The sequence below is a fragment of the Acinonyx jubatus genome, chromosome A2, assembly GCF_027475565.1.
Source record: "Acinonyx jubatus isolate Ajub_Pintada_27869175 chromosome A2, VMU_Ajub_asm_v1.0, whole genome shotgun sequence".
NCBI lineage: Eukaryota > Metazoa > Chordata > Mammalia > Carnivora > Felidae > Acinonyx > Acinonyx jubatus.
The window spans coordinates 90,425,027-90,444,927 of NC_069383.1; the positions used below are offsets into that span (position 1 = coordinate 90,425,027).

The following is a 19,901-nucleotide window of genomic DNA, read 5'->3' on the forward strand; positions in this document are numbered from 1 at the left end:
AGAGAAGCCAATGAGGAAAAAAAAAGCACAAACATGACTGTATAATTCTTTGATGTAAATATAAGAGAAAAACATCAACAAAAATTATCCATAACATTTAAGAATGTAAAGCAGAATATAAGGCAGTGAAAACAGAAAGTCAAAAAACTGAGGGCAGGAGTGGTAATAACTTGGACCAGGCCCCCCAAATAACAAGCCAACATTAGGACAACAAACAGAGATCAAAAAGTAGTAATAGGGGCACCTGGGTGGCTCAGTTGGTTGAGCATCCGACTTTTGATTTCGGCTCAGGTCATGATCCCAGGATTGTGGGATGGAGCCCTGCATCAGGCTCTGCACTGAGTGTGGAGCCTAGTTGGGATTCTCTCTCTCTCTCCCTCTCCCTGTGACCTTCCCCCTCTTGTCCACGTGTGCACGTATGCTCTCTCAAAAAAATAAGAAAATTAAGTCCATTAAAATATTTTTTAAGAAGGGTAGTTAATAGTCACAGGATCCAAAATCTAGGTTTGGATGATAAAATGGAAACAAAAACCATGTATTTATTTTGATAATATATGTGATGCTGACAGTTGACTTACAAAATACATAGTGTAAAAAATAAAAATGAAAAAATTTAAATGTCCAACTTAGGTGAAGTAGGGAAGGTTGGGGAAGAATATTTCATGGAGTTTTTCTGTTAGAGTATACAATTCTGATGCATGTACTTCATCTAATCATTACCATCAGTTTTCAATTATTCTCATACCAATAATGAATCACCAATGTTTTTGACTCTCTACTACCTTGGCTACTCCCCACTTGATGGAGGTTTCAGCAGATGGTCCATTTCTATTTTTCTGGTAAAACATTTGTTGTGAAAGAAATTTAAAGTTGAGGAGCCAAATGAAATTTCTGAATTGGCTTTAAACTGAAATAATTAATCCTTTCTTCATTGGGCTTTAGTATCAGAGCGAGCTGAGAGCTCTGTTAAGTATTCATTGAAAAAATACTCTTGAAGCAATACAATTTAAAATGTGATTTTCCAGCCATTAGATACTGCTTTTGTATATACACTTTGCAAACAAGTTTCAAAGCGCTTTTCAGTTGTGGTTAATTTCAATATTTCACCCAGTTATTTTTTTTATTTTTATTTTTATTTTTTTTTACTTACAAACTCAGAATCATCAAAAATGTAGCATGAGAACCGGACACAAGCTGGGTAAGAGTGAGCGGACATGAATAGTGCAGTGTAAATGTGGATAACAAACTACTCTCTCACATTCACAGTTGTTCAAACCTAAGGGAACAAATGTATACAATTAAAAATCAAAGATTCCCATATCGAAAATTTTAGGAATTAAAATTCCTAGGCAATCAAAATACTTATAACAAAAAACAAAAACAGAACTTGGGGAAAGAATTTTAATGGAGACATTTGGGGGTTTGATGCATATATATTGCTTAGTTATCATTTGCAAGGTAAAACGGTTTTTCCAGGTTATTAATTAGCTAATAATTAATCTATGAAATTATTTTATAATATAAAATCTGGTTTTAAATCACCAATTTTTCAAAATTAGTATCCAATATAAATACAAAATGTACAAGTATAAAACGTACAAGTATAAAAATTTGTTACTATGTAAATAAGAATCTTTATAAATTCTGACATGTAATTTGACACTAATTTTTTCATGAAAATAACATAATCTAATTCTGAATCCAATGGTTTAGATATTTTCATCTTCGTTAAAAACAAAACAAAGGAAGTGAAGATTATCCAGCTAACAAATCAGAGAACCTTGTAATCACCAATTTGTGGTTTTTAAAAGAAAAACTATACTAAGCATTGGGTGCAATAAAAGTAATTATTGTGATATCTTGTGTATCCTTATTCACAAGTCACTTGCACAGGGAATAAAGAGCAATGTCCAAATCTGAGCTTTTTTGCTGCCATTATTTCTTACAGAGATACCAGAATTTTTTCTACAAAATAGTTTGAGTATAACATGGAAATACTATATTACAGAGAATTACACAAAACACAGATATAAACTTCAACAGAAAGAATCAAAGCTATATTGTGTCCCAAAGAATGCTTGACTTGCCAAAAGTCATACAGCTAATAAGCAGTGACTGAACCCAGATCATCCAATTCTAAGTCCCAAGTATCTTCAGAATTTTCCAGAGAGAGGGCCAACTATTTGGGGGGGTGGGGGACGGAGGTAGCAGAGTTCTAACACTGGCACTGCTACTACCTTACCTAGACTTTTTCAAGTCATTAAACTTCTTTGTGCCTTGGTTTCCTCTACTCCATAGGGATATCTTGATGATAAACACAAGCATACTTGAACCCTTTGGCAGAAAAGCACTCTGTGTATTTCACTACGTTAATGATTTCTTTTCCCCACCGCAAGTTTCAATTGATGCTAATATCTTTTCTCTGATTCTAGTTTGAAGCTGTGATATCTGAAGCTTGAAGTAGTATTGTGTGTGTGTGTGTGTGTGTGTGTGTGTGTGCGTGTGTGTGCCCGGGCGTATGCACACATGTGCATGCTATCTTTGAACATGGCTGGCATTCTAGTGACATCGTTTTTGGCAACTTTCAAAATGCATGAAAAGTTAAGTAGCACAACATTTTAATACTTCGCATTACCAAAGCCTTGTCTCCCCAAATTGTGCATAAAATTTTAGGAATTCACAACAAAATTTTCCACTCTCAACTTCTATAAAAATACAATTAAAATTCATATACCACTCAGCCAGCCCCCCGTGAAATTTAAACAGTACAAGAAGATTACAAAAATGTATAATGCTTTTTAAATAAGGGAATAATTCCAGTTACAAATTAGAAATTTGGCATACATTTTAAAAAGTGAACATAACTAATATTCCTAAAATAATGGAAATAAGTGATTATCAATATTCTAATAATTCAGTCATTTGCAAGGTCTTCTATTTTGTCAACAGATATAGAATCCACTCACTTTATATATTCAAATCTAAAAAAAAACCAAACATTTTTCTCAATACTGAGAATAGTAACCAAAAATAAAACTAATTTTAAAGTAATATTTTAAGCTAATTACTTACACCAATGTTTTTATTCTTTTGACAACATATCCATTTTAAAATAATTTAGTTTTTCAACTTATGAAGACATAAGACAAGGAAGACAAGTTAGGAAGACAAACTAACTTCCTTTTTCCTTTACTGAAATGTTTACCCAGTAACACTAGCATATGGCTACATGTAATATTTAAGGAATAGCAATCCATTAAAAGTGCCCAGGTTAAAAACAGAAATAGCCAGTTGAACTAAAATATTGCAGCGAATGATTAGTATGTATCTACTAAATAAAAGGGTTACCGATGGTAAAGGCTGAGTAGTAATCTGAAAAGAACCTCACATCACTAAGTCTTTATACAATGAGACTATGGTAATATCAATAGAATTTTTAAAAAATAATTTAAAGTAGAACCACCTTGGACTAATCTCGTTAATATTTTGAATGAATGAATGAGTGAATGAATACCTGAATGAATACTGCAGTCGTAACAATGTTTATTTAACACCTTGAGATGTTCACAACAATTCGAAATACAGAGAAGATGGACTTGAATACAAACAAACTAGTTGAAATTCAATGTGGTTCACAGTAAAGATGCAGTGGCTTTCTATTTGTAGAACAAAGAATCTCAACCAAAAACATATATACGACTCAAAAATTCTCCAGAGCAATCATTTAGGCTTCAAAAAGAATATACCCTAAAACCACTTTCTCTCCCCCCTCCACCTCCCTGCATTTTTTTTTAATGTTTGGCATAAGTGAACAACAAACCAGAATAGAATACACATTTTTAAAAGACTAATTTACTCAGTCTATTTAAGATCAGCATACAACCACTTATAAATATAGCCTTTTAAAAAAGCATCCTTATATAAAATGGGGGGGGGGGGGAGAAACCCCTGCTATCCATATGAAGCACAGTTTAAGCCCAATACAACTGACCAATCAAAATTAGTGAATGCACTGCATCTCTCTGCAGTGGAGAGAGGCGACAAGGTAGGCTGTCACTCTGCAAAAGCTGCCCCGAACAGGCTTTCCTCTGAAAAGCAGTGCCATTCCTTTTTAAAAGACTGAATCCAAATGTTGTCTCTGGAGACAAGAAGCCTTCAGTATGTTCAATTACTTCATTACGTTTTTCAGATGCTTATTGATTCCACAGTAGGAAGAGTGAGAGACTGCAGCAGCCTCTAGGCAGCACTCCACGTTCCATACATTAGCAGGACTGCTGAGACAATGGCACAGTACAGACACATATTTTCATTAAGGTCTTTTCTGAAGAGATGTTTATGACCCTCTTCCCCAAGTCCTCTGCTAACAAGTGAACAAAATGAATCAATCAAAACTGGAAACGCTTCAACTCCATCAGGAATTTATCAAACCTTTAGCGGAGGTAAGATGTGTTCCCTTATTACAGTATATGGCTGCTTTTGAACTGGCATAGTGGGGTAAAATTACTTTGAAAATTGTCAACCTAAATTTTAAGAGTTTATTTGCTTAATTCTATTTATTGCTAAACATGTCTTTTCTAGATCTTTTTCTTTTAGGACATAACATTTTAAATGTAATTTTTTTAGGATGCAATGTTAAATACCAAAAATATTCTTTGTTGATTCACTATGAAGACATCAGTTTTTAAGTCACTTCAGACCTACTAAAATATTCTTAATGTCATCGGTACAGTTTTTGCCAAATGTTCAAAAATGCTTCTGTTTCTTAAAAGAACCAGGTTTACTACTTAGCTATTACTTATTATTCAGTTTTAGGTTAAGATTATTGAGCATGTTCATTGAAAATTATTTGATTTGCAGTTACATTTTGCATTACCTTTTACATTACAACTACATGGACAATTCATCAGTGGAAATGTCTACTATCTTATCATGGAATCTGTTTTAATCAGTTAAAATTCAAACCAGGTGCTAATAATTAAACAAGCTATAATGTTTTCCAGTAGGAAATAGTGTTGAATTTATTGTAAAGACATGAGAGAATGACAGTATGTTTAGTGTATGCTAATTGCTCATAATCTCCTAAAACACAGGTTAGCTTCTAAAATGAGGGCAGAAATTAGTTTTAAAAATGCAGCTTTTCTTTCATGGTTGTATTTATAATGTTACCTCTGTTATCAAATAACGTAGTATTTGCAATCTCTGTTAGGAAAAGAAAAAATTTCGTTTAAAGAAACCCTTAAATTTATTTATGAGTTGTGGCTCTAATAATACAGTTTGCTTACTTTGATAACAAATACTGGGTACAGTGCTAAAGTAAACAAAACTAAAGTAACTTTGAGTTAATTGGAAATTATTAGGAACCCTATTTCTTAACCACTTTCTTTTTCTTTTTCACAGGGCCCACGGCAGCTAATTCAGTATTTACAAGTGACAATATGAAGAATGCATCTGATCAAGCACCTCCCTAGCCGACTGAACCATAAACTGCAGGATATTCTTCTAACATATGCATTTAAGACAGTAAGGAGTTAAAACCAGAAAAGACAGGTCCACATTACTGCCGGGATACAAGACATCGACAGTAATCATCCTAAGAAGAAGCTCTATAAAATAGACATAAAAAGAAAAACAATTTGACTGCAAAAGCCTAAAACCAAAATGGTGAGCTTTTTTAAAGTGGGAGTTTATACTTTAACATACCAGGATTGTGGAGCTGATTCCTGAAGAAACAATGAGACACGGATTGCCAAAAAGAGAATGCCACACATTAGCAGCAAGCTAAATGAAGCTTTATCCAAGTCTTTTCTGCACTAAATATTCAGATATTCACAGCAGCTGATATTACTACTAAAGGATTTTCCCATCTAAGTTTTATGACTATGTATCCTCTTCTAATGAAAGCAAATCAAATTAAATAGCAGATGGTTTTTATCAAAAGAACATGGACTGGATTTAGAATATAAAGCAAGTTATGTGATCAAGAAATCATTTCAAAATAATGAGGACTGCTATAGAAACAGATTCACATTTATAACAAAAGGATGTCTAAATACATTTTAGAAGCTAGAAACCGTATGTTTCCTTTTTTGTTTTCACATATTCTGGAAAATAAAGAGACACTATCACATATTCCCTCAAAGGGAAATATAATTCCTACCATTTGAGGAAGTTTCTCTTGGTCGTGACTTTCTAAGGCAAAACAAATACAAATGTTTGTACTGGTCTTTAGAAATCCATCAGCCAACTAAATGTCACAATTCATGCAGTTTGAAGTATTGGAGAGAAAATGAAAGAATTTCTACAAGACATGAAATAAAACACAGCTACTTCACTGTTGTCAGGTAAAAATTCATGTCAAAATCTGTCAATGACATCATGTATCACTTTGTGAAAACCTGCCGTGGTGAGCCAAAGGGCCCATACGGCCACAGCAAACAGGTAGGTCAGAAGATGCATGCACCACGCTGTTTACCGTTTACCAAAGACAACAACCTCGCTCTAGAGGAGATGCACCATAGCTAATTACCGTCTAACTTGGCATGTCTGCTTTATTTAATTCTAAATGTCACTGAGGTGACAAAGATGTTTCATCTGTCAGTTCCAAAAATTTGGCACACTTAGAAGTCTCCATTTTTATAGGATTTCAGTGCTAGCTAAGACTTTCACTTACTGGAGTATATGCCTCTAAGTAATACTTCATACCAAGTTCAAGACTAATTAATAATGTTATCATTCGTGATTCTGAAACATCACCCCTAAAATAATATGCATAAATAAAACTGTATTCTAAAACTTGTCAGAGGTTATATCACGTGAAAGGTTAACATGAATGTGGAAAATTATTATATAGCCTTTATAATTTATGTTCAATTATGATTTTGTAGTCAAAATGCTGTACTTGAAATGTGAAATATAGTTGGTTGATTTTATATTTTAACTGAATATACTCACTCCTGACCTATTAGCCCAGAAAATCAGATATTATTTTTATAAATTACTCTAAACCTCTATACATTAAAATACAGATTTAAATGAATTAGCAAAAGAGTTGTTTTTCTAATTTTCCTCAAGATTATACACACTGGGTGATTTATACAAAAGGTTTCACAGGGATGTGTGACTTTAAAAGATTCCTCAGAAAATGGGCTTCAGATACTCCCTTTTCCCTAAAATTTCATATTTTACTTTAAAAATCCTGTTTGAACAAATAAAATCAAGAGATATATTCTTTTAAACCACTCCAAAAATGGTTATTTCTTATTAAGATATTAAATTTCAATTCCTCCTTCCACAACATGAGAGGGTGTGGTCACAAAATAAATCATTCACTGGAGTGATTTACAGCTCTTTTACCAAGTTTTGTGGTGTTATATTTTAACATAATGTCCTTTTTCATCCAATTTGTATAACATTAAGTTTGTCCATTATAAAGTTTGGTGAGCATTTTACTATGAAATATGTAATATTTATCATTTGCCTGCTTCTGTGGGAAATAACCCCAAATATCCCCAAGCACACTGTTGACTCATGAATATGAATTTCAACCAAGAACATGGACAAAATGGTTTTAAACAACTAGTGCTCTGTGCCATTAATCATTTTAAATGAACACTCGTCCTGTTCATTTGAAACCTCACAAGAATAATTACACCTACACTAATTATGCCAGAACATATTAAAATAGCGTTTATTACCCACCTCACAACATTTTAAGATGAAATCTAAAAACACCGGGCTAAAATTAGTTTTGCATAGTGGGTAGCTTTATTGTACAAAAATATACTGTATCTCAATAAGCTTGAAAAACCCAAATGAGGACTATCTTTTTAGAATATTAAGAAATTCTGGACAATATAGGAGTATTCCCCACACAGTCATCTTCAAAGGGAGAAGCCAACTTCCTATTACATCGAAACAATGCAACCTTGATGTCTCCTAACTCTACCTTTGCTGTTAACAGTTTAGAAAGTTTAAAGTTAAACCAAGTACACAATAAAAAGATTTTTTTTTAACAAGGAACACATGTTTTATACGTCATTTAAATTGCCAAATATCAAAGAGTTTATTCTATTTCACTTTCTAGGGAAAACACCAACTGCTCCAAAAGAATGTGTTTTTCTCCCGTTCTGGAAATCAACATGCAGTCTGAATCTAACATTACAGTGCGAGATGACACTGATGACGTCAACACCAATATGTACCAACCACTTTCCTATCCATTAGGCTTTCAAGTGTCTCTCACCGGATTTCTTATGTTAGAAATTGTGTTGGGACTTGGCAGCAACCTCACCGTGTTGGTCCTTTACTGCATGAAATCCAACTTAATCAACTCGGTCAGTAACATTATTACAATGAATCTTCATGTACTTGATGTCATCATTTGTGTGGGATGTATCCCTCTAACTATAGTCATCCTTCTGCTTTCACTGGAGAGTAACACTGCTCTCATCTGCTGTTTCCATGAGGCCTGCGTATCTTTTGCAAGTGTCTCAACAGCAATCAACGTTTTTGCTATCACTCTGGACAGGTATGACATCTCTGTAAAACCTGCAAACCGGATTCTGACAATGGGCAGAGCTGCAATGCTGATGATATCCATTTGGATTTTTTCATTTTTCTCTTTCCTGATTCCCTTTATTGAGGTAAATTTTTTCAGTCTTCAAAGTGGAAATACGTGGGAAAACAAGACACTTTTGTGTGTCAGTACAAATGAATACTACACTGAACTGGGAATGTATTATCACCTGCTAGTACAGATCCCAATATTCTTTTTCACTGTCATAGTGATGTTAATCACATACACCAAAATCCTTCAGGCTCTTAACATTCGAATAGGCACAAGATTTTCAACGGGGCAGAAGAAGAAAGCAAGAAAGAAAAAGACAATTTCTCTAACCACGCAACACGAGACTACAGACATGTCACAAAGCAGTGGTGGGAGAAACATAGTCTTTGGTGTAAGAACTTCGGTCTCTGTAATAATTGCCCTCCGGCGAGCTGTGAAACGACACCGCGAACGACGAGAAAGGCAAAAAAGAGTCTTCAGGATGTCTTTATTGATTATTTCTACATTTCTTCTCTGCTGGACACCAATTTCTGTCTTAAATACCACCATTTTATGTTTAGGCCCAAGTGACCTTTTAGTAAAATTAAGGTTATGTTTTCTAGTCATGGCTTATGGAACAACTATATTTCACCCATTATTATATGCATTCACTAGACAAAAATTTCAAAAGGTCTTGAAAAGTAAAATGAAAAAGAGAGTTGTTTCCATAGTGGAAGCTGATCCTATGCCTAACAATGCTGTAATACACAATTCTTGGATAGATCCTAAGAGAAACAAAAAACTTACCTTTGAAGATAGTGAAATAAGAGAAAAATGTTTAGTACCTCAGGTTGTCACAGACTAGGGAAACATCTAAGTTTCACTAAGCCCACATTCAGAAGTTTTAAATTTAAATTGTAAAAAAATGAAATTACTGCCAAATATAAGAAAAAAACATTTTAAGTATTGGTTATGTTGTAAATTTTCAATGTAAATGTCAAGATTAGATTAGGTCATATATATTCAATTTCTTCATTACAATGTATTTGTTGCATGGCAGTTTGTTAAAGTAATATCATGTGTATATTTTGTCAATATTATGTCCATCAGAAGATATTCATGTAAGTCATATTTTCTAAATAATAAATACATAGCCTTAAAACAGTGTATAACTTTAAAACGTAACTGACACAGGTATCTTTGCTTTTCTTTTCTTTTATAAAGTGTATTTGTTTCTAAGCCACAAACTATAGATAGATTTATATAATGACGAGTGAAATAGCACTTTAACATAAGAACAAAAATTATGGGCTCCAAGCAATCAAAATAATTCAGGATTTTCTGTATCACTCTGTTAAGTTTTCTGCTATAGTCTACCTGGTGTAATATTTGATGAATCAAAAATAATGAACTGTATGTGAAACTTCATCCTTTTTCTTGCTTTTTGAATGCAGGAAATTGTAGGATTTATCAGGATTTTAAAATCTGACAACCAAGAAACAACCCTGTACATACACTCTGAGATAGAGAAACTTATTTTCTAAGATCAAGGGCACGATGCCTATAATATACAAATAAAGGGACAATAAAGGGAAGGAAGAAAACTAAAGCACCAGCCTCTTTCTTCCTTCCTCACTTTGCTGGAGTCTAAGCCAAATGGTCTGGATTCATACAACAGTAAACAGAACTATTAAAATCTGAATAAAAGGGGGAAAAAAACTTTGTATCATTGTAGAGAAGATTCACAAAGCCAACTATTTTTAACTGTAGATACATGGCAACTTTAGAGTAATATGATTTACACAACGTTCCTATACTAGTTCCTATACTATATATAGTAGCTTCCAAATATTTCAAAATACAATAGTTCTATTTCCACCCTTAAAATCATTAAAGCGACAATAAACCTAGTCAATTTTTTACTCTACACCACTTAATTGAACTTTAATCTTTATTCTGCCCTCTTCAATTCACGCTGGAAAATATAAAATTACTAGAACAGGTTTGGGAATCTCATATCAAATAAATATCTTCCAATTGTTATAATCCAATAATCTGTCAATGAGTGCTAATCATCACTGACTGTATCAGGAAAATAGCAATAAATTATTTAAAAATAGGCTAATATAGTAGTTGCTACCTTATAAGTAATTAACTGGACAGTTTTTTATTCTATTTTTTTTAACACTGTATCCATTAAATCAAGCAGCACTTCATTTTTAAATAAAATTTTACATCAAACAATTCAATAATATATAACTTTTATGTAATTAAATGAGATTGAGATTGATCCAATGAAGTTTATGGAATACTTTAACCCTTGGGAAGTGAGCACCATGCAATAGCTTGAATTCAATGAGGTTACATGGGAAATTTAATAAGAGATTTCTTTCTGATAATAATGTTAACATGTCAAATCATGGCAAAGGTACAGTATCCTTCTGCCTTGTTTTCTACTTTTATGAAATTAAAGAAATGGTTCAATTTAACAAAATGTACCATAAGAAAGTAAGACATTTTGGGGACCCTAGAGAAATTCTTCATTGTTAAGATATTAAAAAATTTTTCATTCAGTAAATGTATTTGACACAGAATATCTCCTAATATAGCCATTAAAAATTTTTAAACTAATTTTATACTTAAACTTCCAAGCATAAATTATAATTGTTTTCAATTTTATAATCTTAATAAAAATTAGACTATTTTTAGAGTTTTCATATTAAGAGAAACCCTTTGTGTTTTAAATATTTTTAATCTTCAAGTCTATAAGCATGCCAAAGAACGCGGTTAAAAGATATTTTTAAATATATTTGTCTAAACTGCTTTCATGCCCTCTTGTTGTCTGTAATAAGAAACCTAACAAAATAAGTAATAAATGGCAAATATTATAATGTTGCCTTCTAAACTGTTATTATTTCTACACTTGACACTAGAGCAGACAATTAACAAGCATTTTTTGTCCTCCTGTAATGAACTTCCAGGTATACAAAGTACATCCACTGATTTACAACAAAGAAAATTCAACTTACCAAACAACTTCTAAAAGCTTTCTAATGTTAAATAGTATGTAGTATGTAAACCAAAATAATATTTATGTTAAAGGTTCAGCTTTTGAAAACAAGTCGCAAATACGCTTACAACTACTGACCTTAGCTTAAATGAGAAAATGAGAAGCTTAGACAATTTTTTTCATCAGGTGTTTGTTCTATGAAAAGGTAAAATACTTTTATTTTTCTCATGATGGACCTCATCAAAATGTGTATGTTTTTCACTGTGTTTCTAATAATTTTATGGAAAAAAGCATTAATGCCAATTTTTCATGTTAGAATGAAAATTGTAAATGCCAAAGCAATAGAGGTAACAGTAGACTCAACATGGGACCCTTCATAAAATATTTTTCAACCCATATGCCAAAAATCACAGACACTGGCATCAATTTATATATAGTTAACTGGGTTAATTCTTCAAAACTACCTAAATAAAAACTATTCTTTTAAAAACTGACCAACTATGAGCTCAGTAAGATATAGAACTCTTTTGCTTGTTAGTTTCAGGAGGTTATTATTCTAGCATTAGTCCCAAAAGATGTTCAAACCTATTGTGAAAATTTAAGAATTTACTATTATGTTTTTTAAAAAATGCCATTCATAGTATTTCTGTACTTTTCACCATGGTAAGTCAAATTTTAGGTACATGGTCTATTTTTGAAGCCCTCCCCACCCCACCCCCACCCCCCACCGTGAAATGATAGCAAAATCTAAGTTCCCTGGGCATTAAAAACCAAACTCCTCATTTACCTAAGTTAGACTGAAAAGTGAAAACCTAAAAGATAAGAAAAAAAGGTGTTTTTCAGGCTTTATTCAACACAGTAATTTGAAAACTATTTTCCAAAGTCAATAAAATGTTGAGTTTCATTACATTTTGATGATACATTTAAGTAAGCTTTGTAATTTTGTAATTCAATTAAACTTGGATCCTTACAATGTAGAGGGCATTAGGACAGATACACATACTCATATAAAATAAAGCTATTACCCTGGAAGTTAATATAGAATCAAGGTAGTTAAAAGTCTGGCAATACCTACAAAAAGGCAGAATGCAGTAAATGTTATTTAGAAAAAAGTAAAGTTCTTAACAGACTTAACAAGAAAGGAAATGTGTGGGATTTAAGAACAATACAAATAAAAGCACTGTTGAGGAAAGCTATTGAAGCATATCTGGAAAGACTAAATTGTTCTCTTTACAAGAAAAGTCATACCGTAGTGAGAAGTTAATCTGATAAATTAAACTGGAGCCAAAAGCCAGAAAGAGAGCTTTAAATGCCAGCAGAGATATCTGAGCAGGGGAATAATACAATGATAAATGGGCTACAATCAATCAATCAATCAATCAGCAATATGTAGATATGGTTGACTGGTAAGACACAAAATAGGAAGCGAAGAAAACAACAAACTGTTGACTGGAAAAGACACAGAAGATGGGAAGCCACGGCCACGGCCATCGCAGGGGCAGGTAACAAAAGGCCTGGCAAAAAGTGCTGGCAGTGGCTGTGGAAAGAAAGGAGCACGCAGATGTGACAGGCAATTTCACATTTCACAGAATCAATAGGGTATGGTATGTCACTGGTTAATAAAACAACTGGCGTAAGAAACTAAAGAATTAAAAATGAGGGCCAAAAAAGGACCATAAGAAACTAGACTCTCCTCAATGATCTAAGAACTTTTAAATTATGTTATGCATAAAGTACATGGATAATGAGGAAAAAAACAAAAACATTTCTGGCAGGACAAAAAAATTCAATTAAGTAAAATAAGTAACATTCAAGAATGTTCTAGTTATGGGGCTCCTGGGTGGCTCAATAGGTTAAGCACCCGACTCTTGATTTTGGCTCACGTCATGATCTCACGTTTGTGGGATCAAGCCCTGCACTGGGCTCTGTGCTAGGCGTGGAGACTGCTTGAGAGTCTCTCTCCCCCTCTGCCCCTCCCCCGCCCACATGTGCACATGTGCTCTCTCAAATAAATAAATAAATAAATAAATAAATAAATAAATAAAGGCTTTTTTAAAAAGTTCTGCTTATAACTATTCAAAATAAAAATTTCTAACTAATGTTTTAAAATATCCACTTTATATTTTGCATATTGGTTTATTCATTTTTCCAATGAATGCATATTTTCTTCTTCAGTAACTTTTTAATTATAAAAAGTTATAAACAATGGGACAATGCCAAGGTACATAAAGTAGAAAATACAAAAATCATCCTTTGCTCTTTTATTCCTAATTATGAATATCTATCGAAGTCATTATATACATCTCCTTCATTCTTTGTTAATGGCTGCACAAAAATAATTTTTTTAATTAAAAAAACATTTAGCAGTATTTCTAAAATGTGACAATGATAAATATCAGATACATAAACCCTTTTCTATAATAATTTCAAGCTACATTTTTCAAGATTATCTTGAAAAAGGAAGGAAAGGTAACCTGTCAAATTTTGAGACACGTTTTCTAAATGGAGAGAAGCAGCAAGAAAAAAAAACATAAAATAATGTATTTTTTCTCCCTTTTCACTAAGTAAGAGGAGAAATAAAAAAAAAAAACTAAAGAAAACTTCTGGAACTTATTTTCTTTACATCTCAGGAAAGCGTCCTTGTACGTACTCCCATAAGCCTCCTATGGGACAGCAGTGAACTCAAGAAAGCTGAGCGTGAGATGACTAATAATAAATGTTAGGGGAAAATGGAGCTCAGACCATATTATAAAAGGTGGGGGGGGGGGAGATAATTAAACCTAGACAAGGCAGGAAAAAGATCTAAAATACTCGGAGATGCTCAGCTTTTCGAGAAGTGAAATGTGAATACACAATTGTGGGTTAGAGTTCACAGAAGAAAACTAATTTGAAGACTGACCTTTTGTAAAAAGCATTCAGAACAATGAAAGGAATTTTTTTTAAAAAAGAAACCCTAGTTAACAGACTAGACAGATTAGTAACATAACAACATATTGCATGAGAAAAAGGAGAGTATCAGGACATTACAACTCACAAGTGTTTGGAAAAGAGTGGTACTAAGATGGAGAAATAAATGGAAAACTGGGTTCATCTTAATTTAAAAGCTATCACCTCTTATTAAAGAATATTCACTTTTTGCAGGAGAAAAAGAGCTGAGCAAACTTAAAACACAATTATTTCTCCCCCTGCTCATGATAAAATAATGTGTGGCAATAATCCTAAGTATCCCTACCCTTCTATTCACACTTTTTTTTTAAACAGACCTCTATAAGCTGTATCCATGGCTTTCAAGCATGACAGCTTTGTACTTCCACCAGCAGGTGGTAAAAAGTGCTGTCATTCCTGTCACTGCCACCAATATCAACTCCTACCACTATCAAACCCTGAAGCATCAGGTAAGATAAAGGAGGAGAGCAGAGTGTAGCTGGAATTGAGGTCATTTTCCTCACCCTGCTTACATGAAAGCAGTATGTCATATATTTCTGAGAGGCATTAAGCAAGGTAGACTACCAAAGCACATCCAGCAATTTTTCACGGTGGAAAGTAAAAGGGACAAGGGAACCTTGTTAAGCTTATTGTTAAGATTACAGATAATTGCTTTCCACTCAGACAACTATGGACATACAATACTAGTAATAGATGCAAAACGAACATTTTTTAATTTAACATAAAATTTTTAAAATGTTAATGCTAACAAATGAGAGTCTTGTCCACATTAGACACAGACTGTAAGAGTAAGAAATACTAAGATTTATATATACGGGAGCCATTAATATAGTATTACACACAATCCCATTGTCATATGCTGTATATTGCACATATTGTATATTGATTGGGTAAAGAAGAACCAATGATATATGTTTCACCCCAATATTGATAATATCTTAAAACAGGTTAAAATGTAACAAATCAAATTTACATAGTGTACACTTTAACCGTTTTCCCAATTCTGGAGTCTTTCTTTTGCTATTACATTTTTTCCAACTATCACTTCTTACAAGCAACAAAATGCTAGCAAACTGTAGCTACCTAACTGTATAAAACTGTCTTGGGACGCCTGGGTGGCTCAGTCAGTTAAATGTCCAACTTTGCCTCAGGTCATGATCTCATGGTTCGTGAGTTCGAGCCCCACATCGGGCTCTCTGCTGTCAGCACAGAGCCTACTTGGGATCCTCTCTCTCCTTCTCTCTCTCTCCCTTCCCCACTCATACGTGTGCACTCTTTCCCTCAAAAATAAACATTAAAAAAATTATTTTAAAAAAATCTGTCTTTAATCCACATGATACATGTGGATACATGATATAATAATGGTCTATAAACTACTGTAACCTTTAATAATACTTCCCGAATAAGTGCCTGATACATACTCACTGATCAGTAAATATTAGTGAAACTGAAATTAACAATTTTTAAATTTCTGACCCCATGTATCTTGTTTAGGAGAGTATTTTTCAAAATGTATCCCACCTATATCAGAATCTTTTACGGTGTTTGTTTGAAATTCCAATTTCTGGGCTCCACCTTAGACTTTATGAATCAGAATATCTGTGGTTGCAGTTCTCACTGTAAATTTTAATAGGTACTCTCAGGTGATTTGTGTGCTAAAACTTAAGAATGACTACTTTAAACACTTGAAGATGGACTATGTATCAAAGTGACAGATAGTCAAGTAACTGATCAATGAAAATATAGAAGCAGCTCAGAACTCAGACCATAATGCCTTCCTGAAGTAAAAAATTTTAAGCTTACTTCATTTAATAATAAAATTATATTTGAATTCTATATATTATAATCTAGCAGGACATTCACTTCCTAAGAAATAAAATTTTATTGATTGATTGATTCGTTCATTCATTCATTCACTCACTCATTCCAGAAGTATTTATTGAGCATATACTATGTACTAGCTGTAGGGATAAGAACCGATGGAGCTGGGCTTTCAGTGAACTTACAGATGATGGTAAGTGCTAAGGGAAAGTCAAGCATGGTAAGGGAGTGAGAGATGAGGGTTTATTTGTGCAGCATGGTCAAGAAAGTGCACTGCTGGCACTCAGTAAATGCTGTTGCTTAAGTGAATGAGCACGGCTGTCCACAATCCTACATTCATTCAGTTAGCTGGCCCTTCAAGAATTGATGACCTGATGACTTAACTGGTCCCCCCTTCCCCAGGCATTTCCTGTTTACTGTATTTAGTTGTTAATCACCCCTATACTATTTTCATGTTAGGAGCAAATTAATTATGGAAATATGAATATCAATGGCTTAGAAAAGTGTCTAGCACAATTTTGGCATATACTAGGTATATTGTTACAAGGCTTGCTGACCTATAGCACTGAAAACCGAAACAGGACTGAATTTTTATTCTCCCTCCAGAAGTCCACACACTATCCCAGTCCTCAGTGTTCAGTTTTCTCTGAGAAACCTTTCAGTAATAATCATAATCATAACCAAACTTACTGAATGCTTAATGTGTTAAATAAATGAGCTGCTGTGTTAATTCTTTAGATTCTCCTCTTATAAATCCTCACACCAATACAATGAGGGAAGTCCTGCTGACACTTTTGCTAGGGATAAGAAAACATGCTCAGAGAAGTTAGGTGCCCTGCTCTCCTTCACACTGCTTGCAGGAGGTAAGACAGGGTTGGAGCCAAGGCTATCTTCCTTATGTTTTACTTCCTTAAAAGAACTTATCTAGGGAAAACATTTCCTTTAAAAATCATCCACTCAGAAGATAAAATGGTACCAAATATGAAACAGGACACTATAAAGTGCTACTTACTTTTACTTCATTCATACAAAATACCCAGTTAAGTATAAAACTACACAGCTACTGTCTGTTATAACGTTACCTTATTGTGACCTAAAGGCAAATACTATACTTGCATATTTTTCTCATTTCAAAATAAAACTTCTATTAAAATGTAACACTATACATACGGGATTAAGAATTACTTTTAAGGGGCACGTGGCTGGCTCAGTTGATAAAGCATGAAACCCCTGACCTAAGGGTCATGAGTTCAAGCCCCATATTGGGCATGAAGCCTACTTTTTAAAAAATGGCAATAAGTTAATTAATTAATTAAAATTTAAATTACTTTTAAAATAATTGCAGTGAAAATACTAAAAACTGTATTTGGTGCATCTTTTGAACAGATGTCACTCAAGTTAGATGGTTTCAGTCAAACATTTTCCTTTGTTATTATAATTTCCTTTGTGCCATCAACACAATTTAGGGAACATTCAGCTACTGTTTGATAATTTATGACAACTTTAATTTCCTATTCTGTTTTATAACAGTTAAGTGACATTGATAATAAATACTTCAAATGGTATTGCAAGAAACTCAACCCTAGGAACATTTCTTATTAACCTTTTCACTAAGAATTCTTTCCAACAACATTGATATTATCTTCTGTTATCACTCTTACTTTCAGCATTTTCACTGACTCACAGAACTAATCATAACATGTTATTGTTAATGAAAATGGACTGCTATGAATACAATTTAAATATATAAAGACAACAGTACAGGTGATCAGATATAGCCACCTTACAGAAAAACATTTGCCAAATAATATATTCCAGATAAACAATGACTGCAGTTTAGAAAATTAATGAATATATGAAATTCACAGGTATATTCATGGGTACAAGAATGTGTGTTTTTTCATTGGAGCAAAGAGCTACAAATTCATTAAGATCCTCAAAAAAGTATATAACCCAAAACTAAAAATCTACTAAGAAGGTAGGAAAGCAAAATTGGTAAATGCTACCTTACATCCTGCCTTATTTGAGGAAGACTGTAAGACAACTTTTAAAAACATACAATTTTAGACACAATTAAATGAAAAAATAATAAAATCAGAGCAATATAGATTAAAAGAATGGAAAAAAATTAAATTAGCTCTGGTATGAAACATACAATGCAAAATGCTTATCATTTAGTCCTGCATTCTTGCAAGAGATGAGTCAAAAACTGTCCCTATATTTTCTCTAAGATCGTATAAAGAGAGAAAAGGAATTGATTACATGACTCTTAGCATCAATTAAATAAAAATCCTCTTGCTGTTCAGTGGAAGTGATAAGTATTCCTAATATTGAGACCAAATTGCATTGCCTTTCGTGGATCTTCTCAGAAAGTACATAATGTTTAAACAATATTTTTACAACTTTTTTTTTAAGGTTATCTATTTTTTAGTAACCTCTACACCCAACGTGGGGCTCGAATCCACCACGTTGAGATCAAGAGTCACACGCTCCTCCAACTGAGCCAGCCAGGCACCCCTTTACAACTTTAAAGACAACTGAAGTGGGGCGCCTGGGGGTCTCAGCCGGTTAAACCTCCAACTCTTGGTTTCGGCTCAAGTCACAATTTCACTGTTTGTGAGTTCGAGCTCCGCATCGGACTATGTCCTAACAGTGCAGAGCTTACTTTGGGGTTTTTCTCTGCCCCTCCCGTGCTCACTCAGTGTCTCCCTCTCTCTCTCAAAAATAAATAAAACTTAAAAAAAAAAAAAAAAAACCTCATTAAAAAAAAAAAGACAACCAAAGTCTCATACAGTCATTGACGTCCTTCAATGCACAATAATGGCCACAATGATCTTATGGAAAACGCAGAAGTCTAATAAGGCTGATTATAATTTTCCTCATAGTACAATAAAGGCATCAAACTACAAGGAAATTCTGTAAAAAGAACTATATAGGAAACAATAATATAATGCAGTAATATAATTCTGGCTTAATCTAAGGATGGATTCTAGAAAATTCAAGCAGTGAATATCAAGCACTTCGCACATATCTAAGGGGTCAAGCAGACTGGCTAGAAGAAAGAGGTGGCACTTCCAAATGAAAATAAGACAGATGTTCTTAAAAACCAAAAAAGGTCTCCTCTCCTCCCCCTAATCCCCAACTTTCAGAGATTCTCTAATCAAGAGAAATGAATAGACTAATTAGCCTTCAGAAAACTGTCTTGAAATATTCTTTCATCAAATTTCTAGAAAAAAAAATAACTGGCAGAAAAAAGGTTAAGTGCAAAGACATAAACATGAATAACCATCTGGGCTGAGGGAAAGACCAACATGACAACACTCCACTCTTGCACAGAGGTGGCTGTTGACAAATTCTGAAAAGATAAGTTAAAGAACTGAATTTTCATCAACTGAAGATAAACCTACTTTGCCTGAAATATCTCGTCCTCATTAAAACATCTTCTTCCTACCCATGATTCAAAGGTAGAGTAAGAACAGATACAATAAAAGCCACAAGAGCTGAGTTTTCAGCTACATGATAAAAGACATCATATAAATATTTTGTCACTATTATTAAATACAAAAAATAAGGTATGAG

General features: G+C 33.4%; 2 protein-coding genes across 4 annotated transcripts in view; one reads left to right on the top strand and one right to left on the bottom strand.

The window, feature by feature from the left end:
* COG5 (component of oligomeric golgi complex 5) overlaps positions 1–19,901 on the bottom strand; it is a 305,015-nt gene that overhangs the window by 219,415 nt on the left and 65,699 nt on the right. The window lies entirely within an intron of this gene.
* On the top strand, positions 4,020–9,730 carry GPR22 (G protein-coupled receptor 22). Of its 3 annotated transcripts, none has more exons than XM_015078724.3 (3): positions 4,020–4,439; positions 5,398–6,438; positions 8,084–9,730. In XM_015078724.3, the coding sequence occupies exon 3, from the start codon at positions 8,109–8,111 to the stop codon at positions 9,408–9,410; it is 1,302 nt and encodes a 433-aa protein (XP_014934210.1). In that variant the 5' UTR covers positions 4,020–4,439; positions 5,398–6,438; positions 8,084–8,108; the 3' UTR covers positions 9,411–9,730. The 3 variants fall into 3 exon arrangements, with proteins under 3 accessions (XP_014934210.1, XP_026927480.1, XP_053074596.1); XM_027071679.2 differs by having other exon boundaries at positions 5,398–6,341; XM_053218621.1 differs by having other exon boundaries at positions 5,398–5,661.

What these genes read in the sequence shown, in the direction of transcription:
- GPR22 (XM_015078724.3), top strand. Translation starts at nt 8,109, where the DNA reads ATGTGTTTTTCTCCCGTTCTGGAAATCAACATGCAGTCTGAATCTAAC.